At 42.6% G+C, this 16,363-nt stretch overlaps 2 protein-coding genes across 8 annotated transcripts in view; both read left to right on the top strand.

The window, feature by feature from the left end:
- Window positions 1-16,363, top strand: part of FGF12 (fibroblast growth factor 12) — a 638,738-nt gene that overhangs the window by 33,903 nt on the left and 588,472 nt on the right. The gene's annotated exons all lie outside the window — the stretch shown is intronic.
- Window positions 1-16,363, top strand: part of MB21D2 (Mab-21 domain containing 2) — a 101,247-nt gene that overhangs the window by 34,618 nt on the left and 50,266 nt on the right. For 3 of the 7 annotated variants that reach the window (XM_037525289.2, XM_054700443.1, XM_054700444.1), the window contains exon 2: window positions 11,239-11,354. The exons of 3 other annotated variants lie outside the window; for them this stretch is intronic. In XM_037525289.2, the coding sequence (XP_037381186.1) occupies window positions 11,288-11,354 (67 nt within the window). In that variant the 5' untranslated portion in view covers window positions 11,239-11,287. Of the gene's footprint in view, window positions 1-374; window positions 474-7,182; window positions 7,264-11,238; window positions 11,355-16,363 lie in introns of all 7 variants that reach the window. One more of the 7 variants, XM_054700442.1, reaches the window with a different exon arrangement.

The raw sequence follows: 16,363 nt of genomic DNA, 5'->3' as shown, positions 1-16,363 counted from the left end.
CATGGCCCCTGGGGAAGACATAAGATGGTTAACCGTGGAGTAGATGGAGTAAGTGAGGCTGAGAGTAAACAGGTATAGATACTAAAAACCGTGTGCACCAGCTCAGAATGGAGGGCTTTATCCTCAAGATCTGCAGGGCAGTTGCTATCAGAGGCTGTTAAGCTGGGGAGTGACTTAACGAAGACCACTGTGATTCAATGTTGGGAACAGGTTGAATAGACTAAAGGCAGATCTGTTAGGTGTGTGTTGCAGTGGCCCAGGAGAGAGATGATGGGAACCTGAGCTGAAGTAGGAGCAACAGTAACAGAGAGAAGTGGATAATTTTAAGAGATAATTAGAAGGTCAAATTGATCAAATGAGTGTTTTTGATGTAGGTGATAGAGGAGAGACAGGCTGTTATCTTGGAGCCACGAATGCATGGTTCAGCCATTGACAGAAAGGAGGAGAGACATCCAAGGGGATCGCATTTCAAGGTGAGATCAAGAGCTTGACATTGGCCCTGTTGAGTTGGCAGTACCTGGGGCACATCCAAGAAATTATATTGACATTCCACCTTTGCCATTGGGTATCCTAACATCACAGGTAGTGAGTGTAGAATGTCAGAATTGTAGAGACTTGAGGTTTGGCAAGGAAACTATATGTATGAGTAAAGTGGAGAGGTGGGACAACTTGTTTAATGTCTCAGAGCTACTCATAGGTTTATCTGTGTCTATTTTAGTCTCTAGTATCATCTGTAAATGTTTCCATTCCTGTTTTTGGTTTAGTCGCCACTGAAGATGTGTAGTAATAAATTCATGTAGCCATGTTGTTTTGCTTGCAAAGAGCTGCTGACAGAGATGTGGGCCTCAAATCCACATGGGGGACTAAGCCCCATTTGCATCTCATTTGATTCCATCTGCCCTGTCTTAACCATGATTAAGGCAACTTTGTTAGGCAAGTGGTTGCTTAACACAGTGGAAAGTCTTAATTACTCTTTAATAGCTTTGTACAGAGGGAAAGTCAACTTTAATGTTTAATCGTTTGGTTGTCTCTTGAAAAAGTTTCTTTCAGTATTCTATTTGCATATCCACAAAACATAAATGTGTATTCATTACATTTCTATTTTCCTTCCAGATTTTGGTGACACAAAACCAAAATATTTTTCTTTTAAAGTATTATTGCTGCATAAACACTGGAAATTTAATGAAAAATTAAAATTTAAAAATCCACCCACAGTCTTTCCATAACAACAAATTTCAAGCTTTATTTCTTTTACTCCCTTTTTCTACATATCCATATGGTAATCTTAATTTACATTCACTTTCCTTTTCTCATCCACCATTATTTTACCATATTGTTTGCTTCATTCATTCATTCACTCACCCGTAGGCACCCATCTGAGTTCTTCTCTGAATGTTAGGCACTCTGAATGTTATTGGGAGGTATGTGCTATCAGTCTTCAGGAAGCTCATATTTGGGGATCATGGGGGCTGTTGGGTAGGAAACATGCTGACAGGTAGAAATACGATCTGATAGGAAAAAATTGCAATTGAGTAATAAACATGGTGCCGTATGTTGTTTGCCTATTGTAGTTAGAACATTGCTACTTTCTCGTTAAACATTGCATTAGTAAGAATCTCTAGAGAAAACAGGTGATATCTGAACCAAATTCGGAGAAATGGAGGATCATTTTGACAGATTCACAGAGGTGTGGTCAGAATGTAAGGTGATCGCAGGGGTTTGAGTCTCCAGTGAACTCGAAAGCGCCTGTTTATCTGAAAGTCACCAGGGAGGAGATATTTTTAAAATAAACATTTTAAGTACCTCAATGCAGGAGGCAGGCATCATGCTTGGTGCTGAAGAGCAGGGAATGGAAGTATTGGGGGTGTCTTCTGCTCCAGAGAGTGAGCAGGACAGGTCAGGACAGCACAGCAGAGAAGCTGCTGGGGGGATCTCAGGGAGAGGCACCCAGGAAGCTCTGATTTCCAGCTGTGATATTGGCTGAATGGTGCTGATGGGAGGGAGGTTTGTACTCAGTTCCTTCTGGAAGAGCTGTTTGGCTTAGGGCACTGGATGACTTTTAGATGGGGAGAAGCAAAGGGCAGGGAGGCCGCCTGAATGTTACTTCTGACATCAAAAGCCTCTTTTCCTTCACCCCAGTAACAGAAAATATCACTTTGTGCCATGACATGATAAAGTTGGGAAGTTTCCAGGGGCTCTTCCAGTCATCCAGTATTGGAGTTCCAGAAATTCTTTCAATAGCATCTAAAGTTTCACACATACATAATGATAACTATAATTCAACTCTAGCTTGAACAAGTTGGACATTGACTCTGGAGATGAAGATGTCTAGTCAGGCCACCAGATTGGAAGGAGGGCAGGATAGAGGCCACAGGAGACCATTCTAAGTTTGAAAGTAAGATATTTTAGCCTTAACAAAGCCAATGATGAGAAACTATGTTTGGACTTGCTTTTTGCAACATACATAGGGCTTTGCATTTTTAAGTAGAAGCATAGCATGACCCCAGCACCCAACTGACGCCAGGCACTCACTCCACACATTCACCCATGTGACAGAAGAGAAGCCTAGTCAGGATGTCACTGACCAGGAATATTCAATGACAAAATGGACTAGGGATTCGAGTCCAGGTTGCCCTGCACATGTGAGGGGATCCTCTCTATGCACTGAAGAGTGAGGGCAGCCCCGATTGCATGGTGTGGGGATCATTGTGTGCCTGCGCAGTCCTGGACCAAGATCATCAGTATTTGATTGTGCAGTTTATTTCAAGATAATGATTATTAGCTTTCTTCTTCAGTTAGCCATTCTGATAAATCACAGGCCCTGCTCTACTCAAGCATCATCTAAGTACGATTGCTGTACAATTTATTTTCCTCTGGGAATTGCCGCACAGGCCTGTAATATCATGTGAAGGCTGCTGCCGCCCTGTTTCCTGCTGTTAGATTCCCTTTCTTAGCTCAGTTCAGCAGATTGTAACCAGTGCTGGTGGCTGCCCAGAGAGCGGTGGTCTTTTCCATTATTCATGTTAGTGGCAGGTTGGTTGCTTGGGCCTGTGCAGCCTGGAATAGGCTTATTGATGGCAGCAGGTGCAACTGGCCATTGCTCCAAGTGCAAGTGGAGGTCAAGGACTGCTGGGGGAGGGGATTTGCAGAGCAAAATGTCTCATCTGGGTAACTGGCAGCTTTCATTCTCCTTTGGCCCAGAGAGGAAAACCAACTGTGAGTGGAACCTAGGTAGGGTCAACCACATACTACAGGGATGTGCCGTTATGCTTGGGGTTTGGTCTAGTGACAGGCAAGACTGGAGGGGGATATGTCAGACCTAGCTGGGGCCAGCTTCTAGAGTCTGGACTGTTTTATTCACTGAATCTATCTCCGCCACTATCCAGTCCTGCTGTTATGCCTCTTCCTTTTATTTCATTATTAAATACAGTACATTTCTTTTAATAACTTGCCTATGGCCTACTTAATCACTTAGTATTTTATTTCATGGGCATTTTTTCAGTTAGTAGCCTGGTCCCCAAACTTACATTTCATTGGCTCCATCATTTAGCACTGTGCTTTCAAAGTGCTTTCTTAGCTTGCTGCCAGTCCTCTGGGTTTCCCCCAGTTTTTCATGATTATACGTGGCAGTGAGTAGTGTGGAAGACTTGTACGCACAAAATCTTAAAGCTATTAGAATCCTTCCTTCCCTGAACACAACTGAGTCCAGTCTTCTCCTTTTGAAGACCAAAAAATAAAGTCCTGATGTGTTTGAAAATTTTGTTTGTATATCTTTCTCCCTCTTTTAAAATGATTTCTTTCATTGCCATTGGTGCCAGAGACTGCCCTGTCTTCATTGGTAATTTCATCACAGCAAAGTGTCAGAAAACTCCATATAAACTTGTTTTAATGAAATGTGAATTTATTGACCTGAGTCACTGACAACCCAGGAGTAGGGCTGGCTTGATGAAGAGCATCCCGTAAGATACCTTCAGTCATTTCTTTTCCTGGCTCTCTCTCATTGACTCCATTTTCAGAGTTGTCCTCTCTTGCTCCAACTGTCTCTTCTTTGTTTCAAGTTGGGAGGTCGGGGGAGAGTTCTGCTTCTTGTCCAGCATTTCTGGTGAAAGCCACACTTTGTTTTGTTAGTTCTGGGTAAGCCAGTTACCACCCCTGCATCAATTACTATGCTCAGAGGGATGATCAGGCCAGTGGTCATAGGAGATAGAAATATGTCTGGAGCAATGAGAAGAGAGTCCCTTCCTTTTGTGTAGATTGAGAATGGAGTAGGATGTTTTCCTCAATGAAATCCTTCATAAAGGACTATGGGGAAAGGATGTTGAAGACTCAGTCAGTGAATGTACCCAGCCCCACTAATTTCTGGATTTGGGGGGCCTACTGAGGAGGGTGTGTTGGTGGATGGCCCACCAAGATGCACAAAGCTCACAGAATCAGATTTGTTAGAGGTAGAAGGACTTTTTTAGGTCCCTGTGTTAGTTAATGATTGCTGCATTAAAACAAACAAACAAACAAACAAAAAAACACCAGAATCTATTGACTTAAAATACTAGGCTATTGGAAAAGTCATGATGCATTTTTGCTTGAAAAACAGGAAAAACATGTCATGACTTGTCCATCAACCAATAGCAAGTTATGCCTGAGGATTCAGTAAGTCCAGAATTCTGTGAGAGGGTAAGAAGAGATAGTTTGCTTGTAATTGCTCTGTGGTTTCCATATGTCAAATGGGAGTGAACTGGACACCTCTCTGCCTGGCTTCTTCCAACCTCCCCTCCACCTCCAGTCTGTACTAGCGTGGCCTTCTCATGGCTTGATAGCCTCAGTGTCAGACATACTTCCTAAATAGAAGATCAAGATTCCCGGAGAGAAGGTGCCACAAGAAGTGGAAGTTGCTAGCTTCTTAAGGCCTGGCCTTGAAAATCTGTAAGTTGTCACTTCCACGATACTTGATTGATCAAGTAGTCACAAGGTCCCCTAGACTCAAAGGGAGAGAGCTCCTTCTACTCAAAAATGAAATACCTGAGAAATACCAGAGAGAAGCAGTGAGTGACCTAATTTCTCTGAACCTTCTTTTCAGAAATAAAGTGAAAACACTCAAAGATCCATGCCCCACCCACTCGAGTTCTACCTTCTCCTTTTGCTCTTTATCAGTGAGCCAGGAGACACCAAAGTGGGAGAGCCAGTGTGTGTTGTTGTTTCTTTGCAAATAAGATGCTGACAGAATGCTGTCTGTCAGCTTTGCTTCAGCCTCAGGCAGCTCAGCTCTGCTGGCACTCAGTCCTTAGTCATCAGCACAGAGAATATTGGGATAACTTTGTGGAGAATCCCTGCTCTTGTTGCCTTTCTTACCCCCTGGAAGGACTGAGGAGGGAGGGAGGAAGGGGCAGAGGAGTCTCTGGTATGAACCGCCTCTTTGGTTCCTTCACACCAGTGCTCTTCTCATTAACTAGTGAGCCACTGGCATTTTCCTATTTGCGAGGCAGTCATTTCATAACCTAATATTTCAATATTTTCTGGGTTTGCATCTCCCTCCAACCCATAGCTTCACACCATCTGGTGTGCATGTGGGCACTCGAGGGAGGGAGATGAGAGGCAAGGGAAGCAGTTTTCTCCTTTCCCTCCGTGTTCGCGCTCTTTTCTGGGAGGAGGAAAATTTGCAGCCTTTCCTCACACAAGGCTTGATGTCCATTTCTAGATGTGTGAGGCAAGGGGAGCAATGGTCAGAGACCAAGGTAGCAAAGGCTATTTCGGCAATGTCTCAGAAAACCAGGGAACTTTCCTCTTCTGCAGATGAGAACTTTCTTCTGTCTGAACATTTTTCTCTACCTGGTGTGAAGACAGATTGCTTTATATATGTGTATACGTTTCAGGTGATCACCTGATTGCCTCAAAAGCCAACACTCTCTGCATGGAAATGTGAGGAAATTAAGTTAGCTTAGAATTCATTTGCAACCTGGAGCACCTGGAAAATAATAAAATTCAGGATCTTGTGCATGTGTGTGTGTGTGCATGCACACGTGTATGTGCTGAGACACACTGAGTCTTTGTTATAGATCAAGCAAAAGGATCACTCAAATGTTCATATTGAGTGAAGGGGGTAGGTTGAAGCGATGAGATTAATTAAATATAGCATTCATTAATTTCCTTGAATTAATTCCCTCCTTAATCAGAGACATAACCAGAAGATTTGCTCTAATTGATTTTGGTTTTTAATCTTAGTGAAGTAAAGGTACAATGCCGGTGGTATTTTCAGTTCTTTCCGCAGGAATGTGATTTCTGCTTACACTTGCACATTGTAATTTTAGTCATGTAAATTTTAGCAAAATTTAAAGTATGCCTTTTTTTTTTTAACCTTAGCATTTATTTGGGAGAAATTCTGAGTCCTGGAGGTGAACAGAGAGTTTGATATAATGATATTTAAGGAAAGGACACAAGGGGCACCCTGAGGGAGATCTGGGGCACAAGGGTGAAAGGCTTGTTCTTAGTGTCTGATTCGGTGATTTCTTTGCCCATGCTATCAGCAACTTCTAGGCCATGCTTTTGAAAGAGGCAGACATAGTCCTATGTTAGACATAGAAGTTAGATGTGGCAGGGCATGGTGGGGGACAGTGGCCGTGGAGGAGTTAGATGGAGCTGGCAGACCAGGTCTATTCTTTGAGCTCCATCATAGCTGCATGCATCCTGTAATTTCAAATCCCACTTTACCCTTTACTTGTTTCTTAAGACTCCCAAATTCAGATTGCTGAGGTGTGGCTCTTTGGACCTTAGGCACCAAATATCTCTTACTTGTCACATGAAGGAATGCAAGACTCTTATCTTTTGCCCTTCCATGGAATCATAGCATTCAAGTAGATTCCATTTACTCCTGCTGAATAATATTCCTGGCGTCAAGAGACTGAGATCCAATCTGGTGTCAGCCCCATGTTTGCAGCTCACCTGTTTTCTGGGCAGCCTCTTACCTTCCTTGACACTGCTCAGCTCCCTTGATTGCTTGAAGGCTAAAGGCCAATGATGTATGAGAGGGCCCTGGAAGAGGGGAAGCGCTCTATGCAAGAGGGTGGGTAATTATGTTCTGAGAATGCTCACAGCTGTCAAGTATGACACACTGACATCCTCTCTTGCTCCTCCACTGTTGAGAAGCAGCTGTTAGTTTCATTTCTGCCTCTTCCTTTTCCATATTGCCAGATTGAGGAGAAATGAATGGATTAAAAATCTGTCGAGGGTACGGGAAACCATCTGATATGTCTTCTGTCTAACTTCTCATCAGTGAGTATTTAAAGTGTTGATATCTCCCCATAAAACTGCAAGGTGGGTATATAACTGGTGTAGGGAAGGATTATAACCTTCTGGTCCCTCTAAAATGAAACAATAAACATGATTTGGTGCACGAGGTATGAAAGAGGCTCTTAAAAATGGAAGTTAGTGTTGAAACTGAGTACCTGTGAGTCTTCCTGGAATCATTTGTGTCCAAGTTGAAATGCATCTACATAGCTCTGGCTTTTCTTTTTCTTCTCTCCTCAGTCACTATGTCCACATACACCTGGAGGATTTAGACTGAAGTCATTGAATATGGGCCCTCTTGTCTAGGAAGTATTTCCATTTTCATTCCTAGGAAAATGCCTACCTTTTACAGACTAGTGCTGAGGTAACAACATTCACACAAAATATTCCCTGATACTCAAGTCACAGACAGCCATTGTCTTTCCCTACAGCTCCCATCACTAGTGTAAAGATAGCTGTTTTAAGTTATGGTGGAAGGGAGATCCCCATGACCCATTTGAAGACAGTAATTACATGTCCTTCAGCCTGTGTGTTCAGGGTTTAGCAATAATTTTGTTACATATTAAGTACTCAGTGAGCAAGTTTAAAAGACAAAACTAACCAAACCAGTATCCAGATATTCCTTCTGATTCAAGAATTAATGTTAGTGCCTCCTCATGGTTCCCACTTGGAAAATAACCAGGTTCATAAATTGGAATATGCACTATTTCATACAATAATGTATGATCATAGATTGTGTGGCTTAAAACAAATTTCTCTCTTTACAATTCTGAAGGCTAGAAGTCTGAAATCAAGGAGCTGACAGAGCCTTGTTCTCCCTGAAGGTTCTTGGAAAGAATCTTTTCCTTGCCTCTTCCAAGCTGCTGGTGGTTGCTTGCAATCCTTGACTTTCCTTGCCTTACAGCTGCATCACCTCAATTTCCACTTCCATATCAACATAGCTATCTTTGTGTGTGTCTAGATTGCCTTCTTTAAAGGATGCCAGCCATTGGATTTACAGCCCATGCAAATTCAGTGTGACATCATCTTAACTTGAACATCTACAAGGACCCTATTTCCAAGTAAAATCATCTTCACATGTAGGGATTGGGGATCTAGGACCTGACCATATCAGTTTGGTAGGACACAGTTCAACCATAAACAGCACTTTGACCTCTTGTCCAGGAATCTTGACTTATCACCTCAGCCTCCCTCCCAGTGGTTGCCCAGCCTCTGCACTGGCACTGGCACTGTGGAGTCACTCGTGTAGAGGCAAATTATCTACATTTGGATGACAACTTTGGGGAGTTTTTCCTTTAATTGGACCCGACTCTGTCTCCCTGCCATCCCCATCATTCTACAATCAGGGTGATTGTATGGAATAATAAGCTTGGAATAATTAGCTATGGAATAATAAGCTTCCTCTTTTGGGGGGAGGGAGGGTCAGGGGCTTTCAGGTTTTCAAGATGGTGCTCCTGGCCTCCAAGACTTCTACTCTAAATCTCCAAATCTTCACCTAGGATATAGTTTCAGTACCACATTTGCTCCTCACGGATGGAATTTTCTGTTTGTCAATGTACTGGGCAAAACTAAATGATGACCTTTCCGGTGTGGCATAAGCACAGGTCTAAGCAGACACACCTGCACCCAGAGAATCCACTACTTTTCTTATCAGCTTCATTTGCATGTTGTTGGTGGTCAAAGCATAGCCTTGAAACCTTTGAATTTACACTTGGTTGATATGATGTTGCAAACCCTGTTCTTTCATGTAGCATTTTGAGCTCAAAGGAGCAGTCAGGAAGGGAAAATGAGGCCCAAAGAAGTCAAATGATTTGTCCAAGGTCACTTGGTGTTTACTGGAACCAAGTTGAACCTTTTGGTTTCCAGATGAGAACTTTTTTCTCTAAGCCTTCCCAGCACTCCAGAAGCCATGTTTATTCATTTACCAATCTGCTTTTGATTACCAAATAGAGAAAGTAAAATAAATAAAATTGGTACTTAAAACCTTCCTCACCAGAACAGTGATTGAGTGCTTCTGTAGCATCTATGGGTATATTTCAGATGTGTCTGGATTACCTGTGAGAAACAGTTGTCCTCTGAGATGGGGGCATCAGTGAAGAAGTTGCCCTGGACCTTGGTAATGCTGCTCATGCCTGCTGGTCCGCCCTGGCTGCGCTGACCCCGGGCAGCAGGCAGGGCGCTGAGGCTCTCTGTGCGCATTCAGCAACTGCCTGCATCCCAAGGCCATGTTATCTCCATTTAATATGCCGTGTGGACTGCATTTTCTCTAAATTTCCTATGAATTGGAGAGGTACATTGTGCCAAGTTTCCTAAATTGCCACAATCAATATTCCGCTGCCTTTATTTTTTATGCATGCTAATGACTTTTCTCCTTTTGCAATGTACTTGTTTCCCAGATCAGTCTTTGCAACATTAAAAAAATAAAGTAACCAAAAAAGAAAAGAGAAAGCCCTCTTGGTCACTGTGAGTTTTGCCTGGGGTTTTATGGTGTGAATCTGAATGCTCTGCAGGCTGGGGAGACCCTGGCTGGCCTTTCCGGCTGGCCCAAACCCAGAGCCAAGACAGAGAAAAGAGGGGGTGGGGTTTTGGCTCTGAGAACCACTTGACCTTGTGGGCAGCTTGACGACCTGTGCTATATTCATTGACTGTCAGAAACCAACCCCCCACTTCCTAAGCTGCATTCTCACAGTGCCTGTGTGAGTTTGGGGACAACAAAGTTGCCCCCTGAGATGGGGTGGTAGCCTCCACCTGTTTATGTAGAATGATGTGCATCCACTTTGCCAGACATCTTGGGCTCCATTCTGCATTTTCTCTGCTTTTGTTTTCTTTATTCATCTTACATTCCAAACAAAGAAACCTCTCACCGGTACCACTCTGGTTCTTCTGCCTGTGATGCTCTGGTGCTATTACATGTCTCTGCCTGTCTATTTACCTGAATACCATCCCGCATTTAAGAATGAGACCAATTGTTGTTTTCTTCATGAAGCTGCCTCTGATTTCTGTTTTTATTCATTCATTTTTCAATTGATATTTTATTGTGTATCTAATATGTGTTAAGTTCTATAATTGCTGTGATAGATGAAGCAATGACTAAAACAAAGATCGCTAACCAGGGTCCTTACATTCTGCATAGGTAAGAGAGAGGGAAACATGTATATATTGGATGTCAAATGGTAAAGCAGGGATTTAATTGAATGATCTATTAAATGTCACTGGGAAGGTGATATTTGAGTTAGGATCTGAAGATGAAAATGCTGTCATCTTCCCTTACCCAGCTTCCTTCTAGCATTTTTTTTTGGCTCCGTTGTAGGCAGTGTGGAGACTGGAGGAGGAGAGAGAAAGATAAGCCACAATGTGTGTGTGTGTGTCTTGTGCACTCACACGCTTCTGGGCCATCTAGCTGTCTAGCATTCAGTTTCATGGAGCTTACTAAATAACTCTGGCATGAATATTGTTGGTCAGGCTTGTTTTACTGCCATTCCCCAGGAGGAAATTGATTCTCTGTTGTACAGTACTGTTCAAGGACAGATCAGGCATTCCTCTGGGCCTGTGGTCTTTGTGGTGGTGGTGCTGACTTTCTTGTGCAAGTTTCTGTGCAAGTTCAGCACCCAAGAGCTCTTCCAAAGTTCTCTCAATCTTAAAATAAGGAAGTTGAATAACTGACTCTGAAGGGCTCTCCCAGCTCCCAAATGCCTCCTTTTATATGAAATCTAGTCCTAGTCTAAGCCTGTGCAGGATCCTTTGCTCATGATTCCAGTTATAGGTTGTTCCATAACTCCTCTGTGGCCTGTCCCCCGTAAGTTGCACAAGTGGGGGTGTTTCTTCAGCTCCTTGTGTCCTGGGAACATTTTCTCCAACAAGATTGTGGGCTTGGGAACATATCTTGTCCCCTTTATAACTGCAGCAAGACTCAGTATTCAAAGCTAACTGAGTCATAATTCCACCCATCTGTCTGTCCAGTTTATCCGGTGCCTGGAAAGCCTGAGAGACGCTGTGCCAGATACTTACAATGTGTTTCCCTGGGTCATCAGGAAGTTCATGGCATGTCAGATGGATAAGATTACCCAGAGTACTCGGTAGGTTTCATGGCGCTTTCACATCTCTTTTATCCTATTGATTTTTAGACATCCCTGTGACTGGGGAAGGACTTATAATATGACGTTATATTTTGTGCCCGTTCAATGACAGAAGTATAATAATATGACCTGGGAAAACTTGAATGGAAGAGAGAGCCATTGAAATGGTGTTAGTGACTTGGAGTCTGGATCCCCCCCATGAGGGAGTGTCCTCAGGGATGGGAGATGGCAGCAGAGACATAAGTCCTTGCTTTCCTTTGGCCTCCAGGCACCGTGCTTCTCCCAGTATGTGCATTGAGACACATCCACCTGGGTGATCTCAGGCATCTCTCAGCCTGCCTTTGACATATGTGATTTTTGTCTTACTCATTGACTAAGGAACTGTATTTCTGGTGTGATACAGTCCCATCTTTTCCCATGTCACAGATGGGGAACTGGGCCAGGGGGAGGATTTCTCCTTCCTCTGTATGATAGTCAGAGTGAGAAATGACCATATGCCTTCCCCATCTACAACCAGGGTATTATTATTTATTTTTTTTTTTTTTGCCTCTTTTGCTTCATTTCTGTACATCCATGGGGATTGTGTACATGTGAACTAGTAATGCCCTTTGGGAGGAAATGAGCCCAGAAGCTGGACAATGTGTACATGCTGGTTAGCTTCATAAGAGAGTGGTTTCCCTTTAGTCTTCAACAGCTCTTCGCTGTCTTGGGCTCCTTCTGGCTTGGGATGGAGACGCCTGTTTGGAAATGTGTAGCCGCTTCTCCTTTGTCATCTAATGTATCCTGAAAGACTTTGACTGCTTGCCTGGCCTGACTGCAGTTCTTTAAAGCCCATCTTCCACATGGAATTGGCAGGTTCATTTAATTGTTTGGGAGCCAGATAAAAATGCTTTGTTCTTTGCTCCTACAATATGCCATTTCAAAATTTTTCCCAAATTGCTGAAACTGTTCAATTTGGACCTTCAATTGCTTCTCTCTGAGCAAATCTTTTACTTTATATTCCAAGGCCTGTGCCTTTTGATTAGGCATTTAGGATATCAGTTAGGTTTCTTAATCTATTCATTCATATTTCTCTTTGCCTTTCTTTTTCTCTCTTTAAATCGCCTGCAAGAAGCACGCAGCCATGGTAGCTGTAAAGAAATGCAAGTACTACTTTTTCTTGTTTGCCTGCTGAAACATGTCAGTTTTTATTTCCCCCTCTTTTGTTTTGTTAGTAATAACAGTAACAACAATAACAGCAGTGATAATAATAATGCCATCTCCATTTTTAAGTTTCCTTAAATCAGTTCCTACACTTAGATCTTAAATCAGCAGAAGGCTGTTACTGGACAAGAGACACATCCAGAAAATCATGCAAAGCACCAAGGGCTGAGGCAAAGTGGTGAAAGTGATAAATTGGGCCTCTTTCCTCATGGTGTTTCCTCATCTGCTTACTCATTTCTCCTGTGGCATTGGCGTTGAGTCTCAGTTAATCCCTGGAGAAGCTGGGATGCAAGTTGCTGAAGTCACGGGACTGTGATCACAATTAAAGAGTATTAGGGCTGGTTCTACACCTTCGTGTGGAGGCTCCTGGGCCAGTGTTAGAATATGTGTGCTAAAGGAAGACATCCAATGTCTTACCCCTCATCCTAACCTGACATCTAATAAGATATGGTGGCTCCACCTCTACCCTGGTCCTGGAAACCTGTAGATATGAACCTGTAGATCTCTGTCCCTTTGTCTTGTAGTACACGCCTCCCCAAGACATCACTTTCTGTCATGTGAAAGGGGATGGAGGAGAGGAGGGAAGGAGCAGAGGCGGTCCATATTCAAAAGAATGTGTTCTGGAGTTTTAGGCCTAGTATGAAATCCTGGCACTGCTGAGTTTTGACTGTGAGCTTAAAAACTTGAGCCGTGGTTTCCTTATTTGTAAAATGGAGATGATAATATCTACCTGGAAGGTCATTTGAGGGTTTTAATAATACTTGCAGGTATTATTTTTCTTTTGGGGTCATTTATTCATTTACATATTCAGCGTGCCTGGGGCCCACATTCCATAAACACCCACACCATTATTGTAACCCCTATTTGAACCAGTCTTAGGTACTCAGTAAGACATTGCAGGTGTGGCATGGTTACATTTGCAATGAATCAAAATGTGGTGTCAGGTAAAAGTCGCATTGCATTAAATGCTACCATAGTGTGTAAAACCACTTGTCACAGAAGTGCCCTGTAAAGAGAGGGGTGTTGGGTTCTGACAGGGTCATCACAGAATAGATTGACTGCTGTATGGTGTGGGGACTTGGTGTGAAGTGTCCTGAAGTGGGAGAAGAGCCTAGAACATTGCTGTGGTTGGTGGGTATGATTGGTCTTAAAGGCCAGGCTAAGGATTTTTAGGTTTCCTGCCTCTCTTCCGCTTCCCCTCTTTCTTTCTCTTAGGTTATATGGAAAGGGGGACAAATTATTGATGATACTAAAGATAAACCAAGTCAGTGATGATTACAGTAGTCTTAGAAGGAGACAGGTGATGAGGGCTAGATGCCAAGCAGTGATAATGGAAAGAAAAATAACTGAGAGAAATGAAAGATGATGAAATGTTTTAAAAGTACTTTTAAGGATCTGGTGGTCATGAAAATGGAAACAGGCAAAACCAGAGTCATTTGGAAATGTAGTAAGAGTTTTTAGGCTGAGAATAATGGGGTTGATGAAAGTGACCTGGAAGACCACACAGGTTGGAAGGTAGGGTATGGTGAAGGTAATATGCACTCTGAGGATTTGCTGGACAATTGGACTTCACCTGCTTCTTTATCTATGTTCTAATTATGTCAGTTATATTGATAAATTTTATCTTGTTCTTGTTGTTTTAAGTTTCTTATATTTATAGCCATTGGATTCTAGGGAATGCAAGAGAGAACATTTCTTTTTTCTTTCCTCCATAAAATAAAAAAAATAGTTTCCTTTTTATTGACCCTATACCTCATTTCCTCTTGTTTTTCCCACCTTTAAAAGTTTCTCTGAGAAAATGATCTCTTGAGCATATTCACTGAATAGGTTGCTAGGATAGTTCAGCTGAGTTCTAGAATATATTTAATTTTTTTTTCCCTTGCTCAGTTCAAGCAAAGAATCTGTTGCTTTGAAATATGAGCCTATTTGTATCCTATGGCATTCTCTCCTTACAACCCTCCTTTCCACTTCATTTATTTTTGGAGCCCTTACATCGATTAAAGAGAGACTGTATAAATAGTTTGGCATGCTGGGAATCGATGCTGTGCACGCCAGTTGCTGTCTCTGATTCTGACTTCAACTAAAAGAATGAACTAGGTTTCCGCCTCTCAACCCTCCTCTTTTCTCTCCTTGAACTGGTTTGTCCAAGTTCTGTTGTTTAATCATTTCCCCTCTTGGCAGGACCTGCCTTTGACCCTCAGCCACAAGGAATCAGTGTAGACTGGCACTGCTCCAAAATGCCTGGGGGATAGAGCTTTGCCCAAGTTGGCCAGTCACTCCTCACAGCTGCTTAGTTCTAGTCTTTGTTGATATTTCCTAGAAAATTTGGCTTCAGATTTGTCATTGGTTACTTAGTTTATTTGAATTTAACTTGCCTTGGTTTTTTGGGGGGGACTTTAGAGGTTATGGTGAAAGACTTGGGCATAGTACTGGAAGAAGAGGAGAGGAGGAAAAATACCTTTTTCTGTTAAAGTGTACAATGTAATGGCTTTAGGATATTTGCAAAACTGGGCAGCGACCACCACTATCTGATATCAGAAATTCTACTTTCATTGCCTCAAACAGAAAGCCTATATCCCTTAGCCACATTTTCCCATTCCCTCTTCCTAGCAACCCTTGGGATTCACTAATCTTTCGAAACATACGATTTGCCTCTTCTAGACGCTCTAGACAATCCTCTAAATGAAATCATATGACATGTGGCCTTCTGTGTCTGGCTTCTTTCATTTTGAGTAATGTTTCCTAGGTTCATTTCTGTCATCGCCCTGAACAGTACATTATTCCTTCTTCAGTATGTCATTCCTTCTATAGCCAAATAGTATTCCATTGTGTGGATGTGCCACATAGTGTTTATGGGAATAATAATTTTAATATTTGCTTTGGGGGTTTTCTTTGTTCATTGTTCCATGCGCTTTGTATTTTTAAAGTCATTTGTCCTCATATTTAAAACTACTTATAGGTACAATTGTGATCATCATTTTACATTTAAGGAGGAGGCATAGATGGGTCACACAGCAGGGCAAGCATGGTTAACTAGAGACTGTGCTCTTCAGCACCATACAGCACCTCCCCTCTTATTCTCTTAGTAAGAGAATATAAAACATATTTTTAAATGATTTTAGGTATGGGAGAAAATAAACTCCTTGGAAGCTATTAGCACAGAATTGGGGTTGGTCTGTGATGTGGGGCTGGATGATGCAAGGTATGTTGTACTTGAATCTTCCCAGGCCCTTTGGCCTGTGGGACACTGCATTTTTTTGAGCAGAAGTGATCCAGGCCATGTGGGGATGGGGTGGGGCCCCTAAGCCCATGAAGGTGAGTTTGTGGCTGACTCAGGCAGCAGATGGGACTGAGTCTGAGGTCAGAGGTCCTCAAACACCCAGTAGATGTAACTGGGTGGAGTTGGGGCAAACAGGGGCTTGACAGCAAGCAGCTCCTTTCTGCAGAATATAGAGAATTGCACACAGCACAAAGTATGACACCCATCTCAGTGCACGTGTGATACGTGACACAATGGTTGAGAAATACCATGGTGGGTGCCAGATCTGAGATCTTTGAGCCTCACATTGAAAATTCCATGCACTGGGTACCTTGGAAGGTGTGAGCGGTATGTGTCTTGCATAAGTCTGTCTATATTTCCATGGCTTTGCTTAAACTTTTATCTAGCTTTTGCCTGAGGACACTGTCCACAGGTCCTTTCCTGAGGCATTATGCAGTGAGTGCCCTGGGAGAAGGGAGTTTTGCGTCAGAACAGCCCAAGAAGGTGCTCTGTGACTGCACATTTTTATTTCTGGCATTTTGGTTAT

The sequence above is a fragment of the Talpa occidentalis genome, unplaced genomic scaffold (genome assembly GCF_014898055.3).
Source record: "Talpa occidentalis isolate TD23 unplaced genomic scaffold, MPIMG_talOcc4v2.1 talOcc4.4, whole genome shotgun sequence".
In the NCBI taxonomy this organism is placed as follows: domain Eukaryota; kingdom Metazoa; phylum Chordata; class Mammalia; order Eulipotyphla; family Talpidae; genus Talpa; species Talpa occidentalis.
This window is presented reverse-complemented; position numbering and strand designations above follow the sequence as displayed.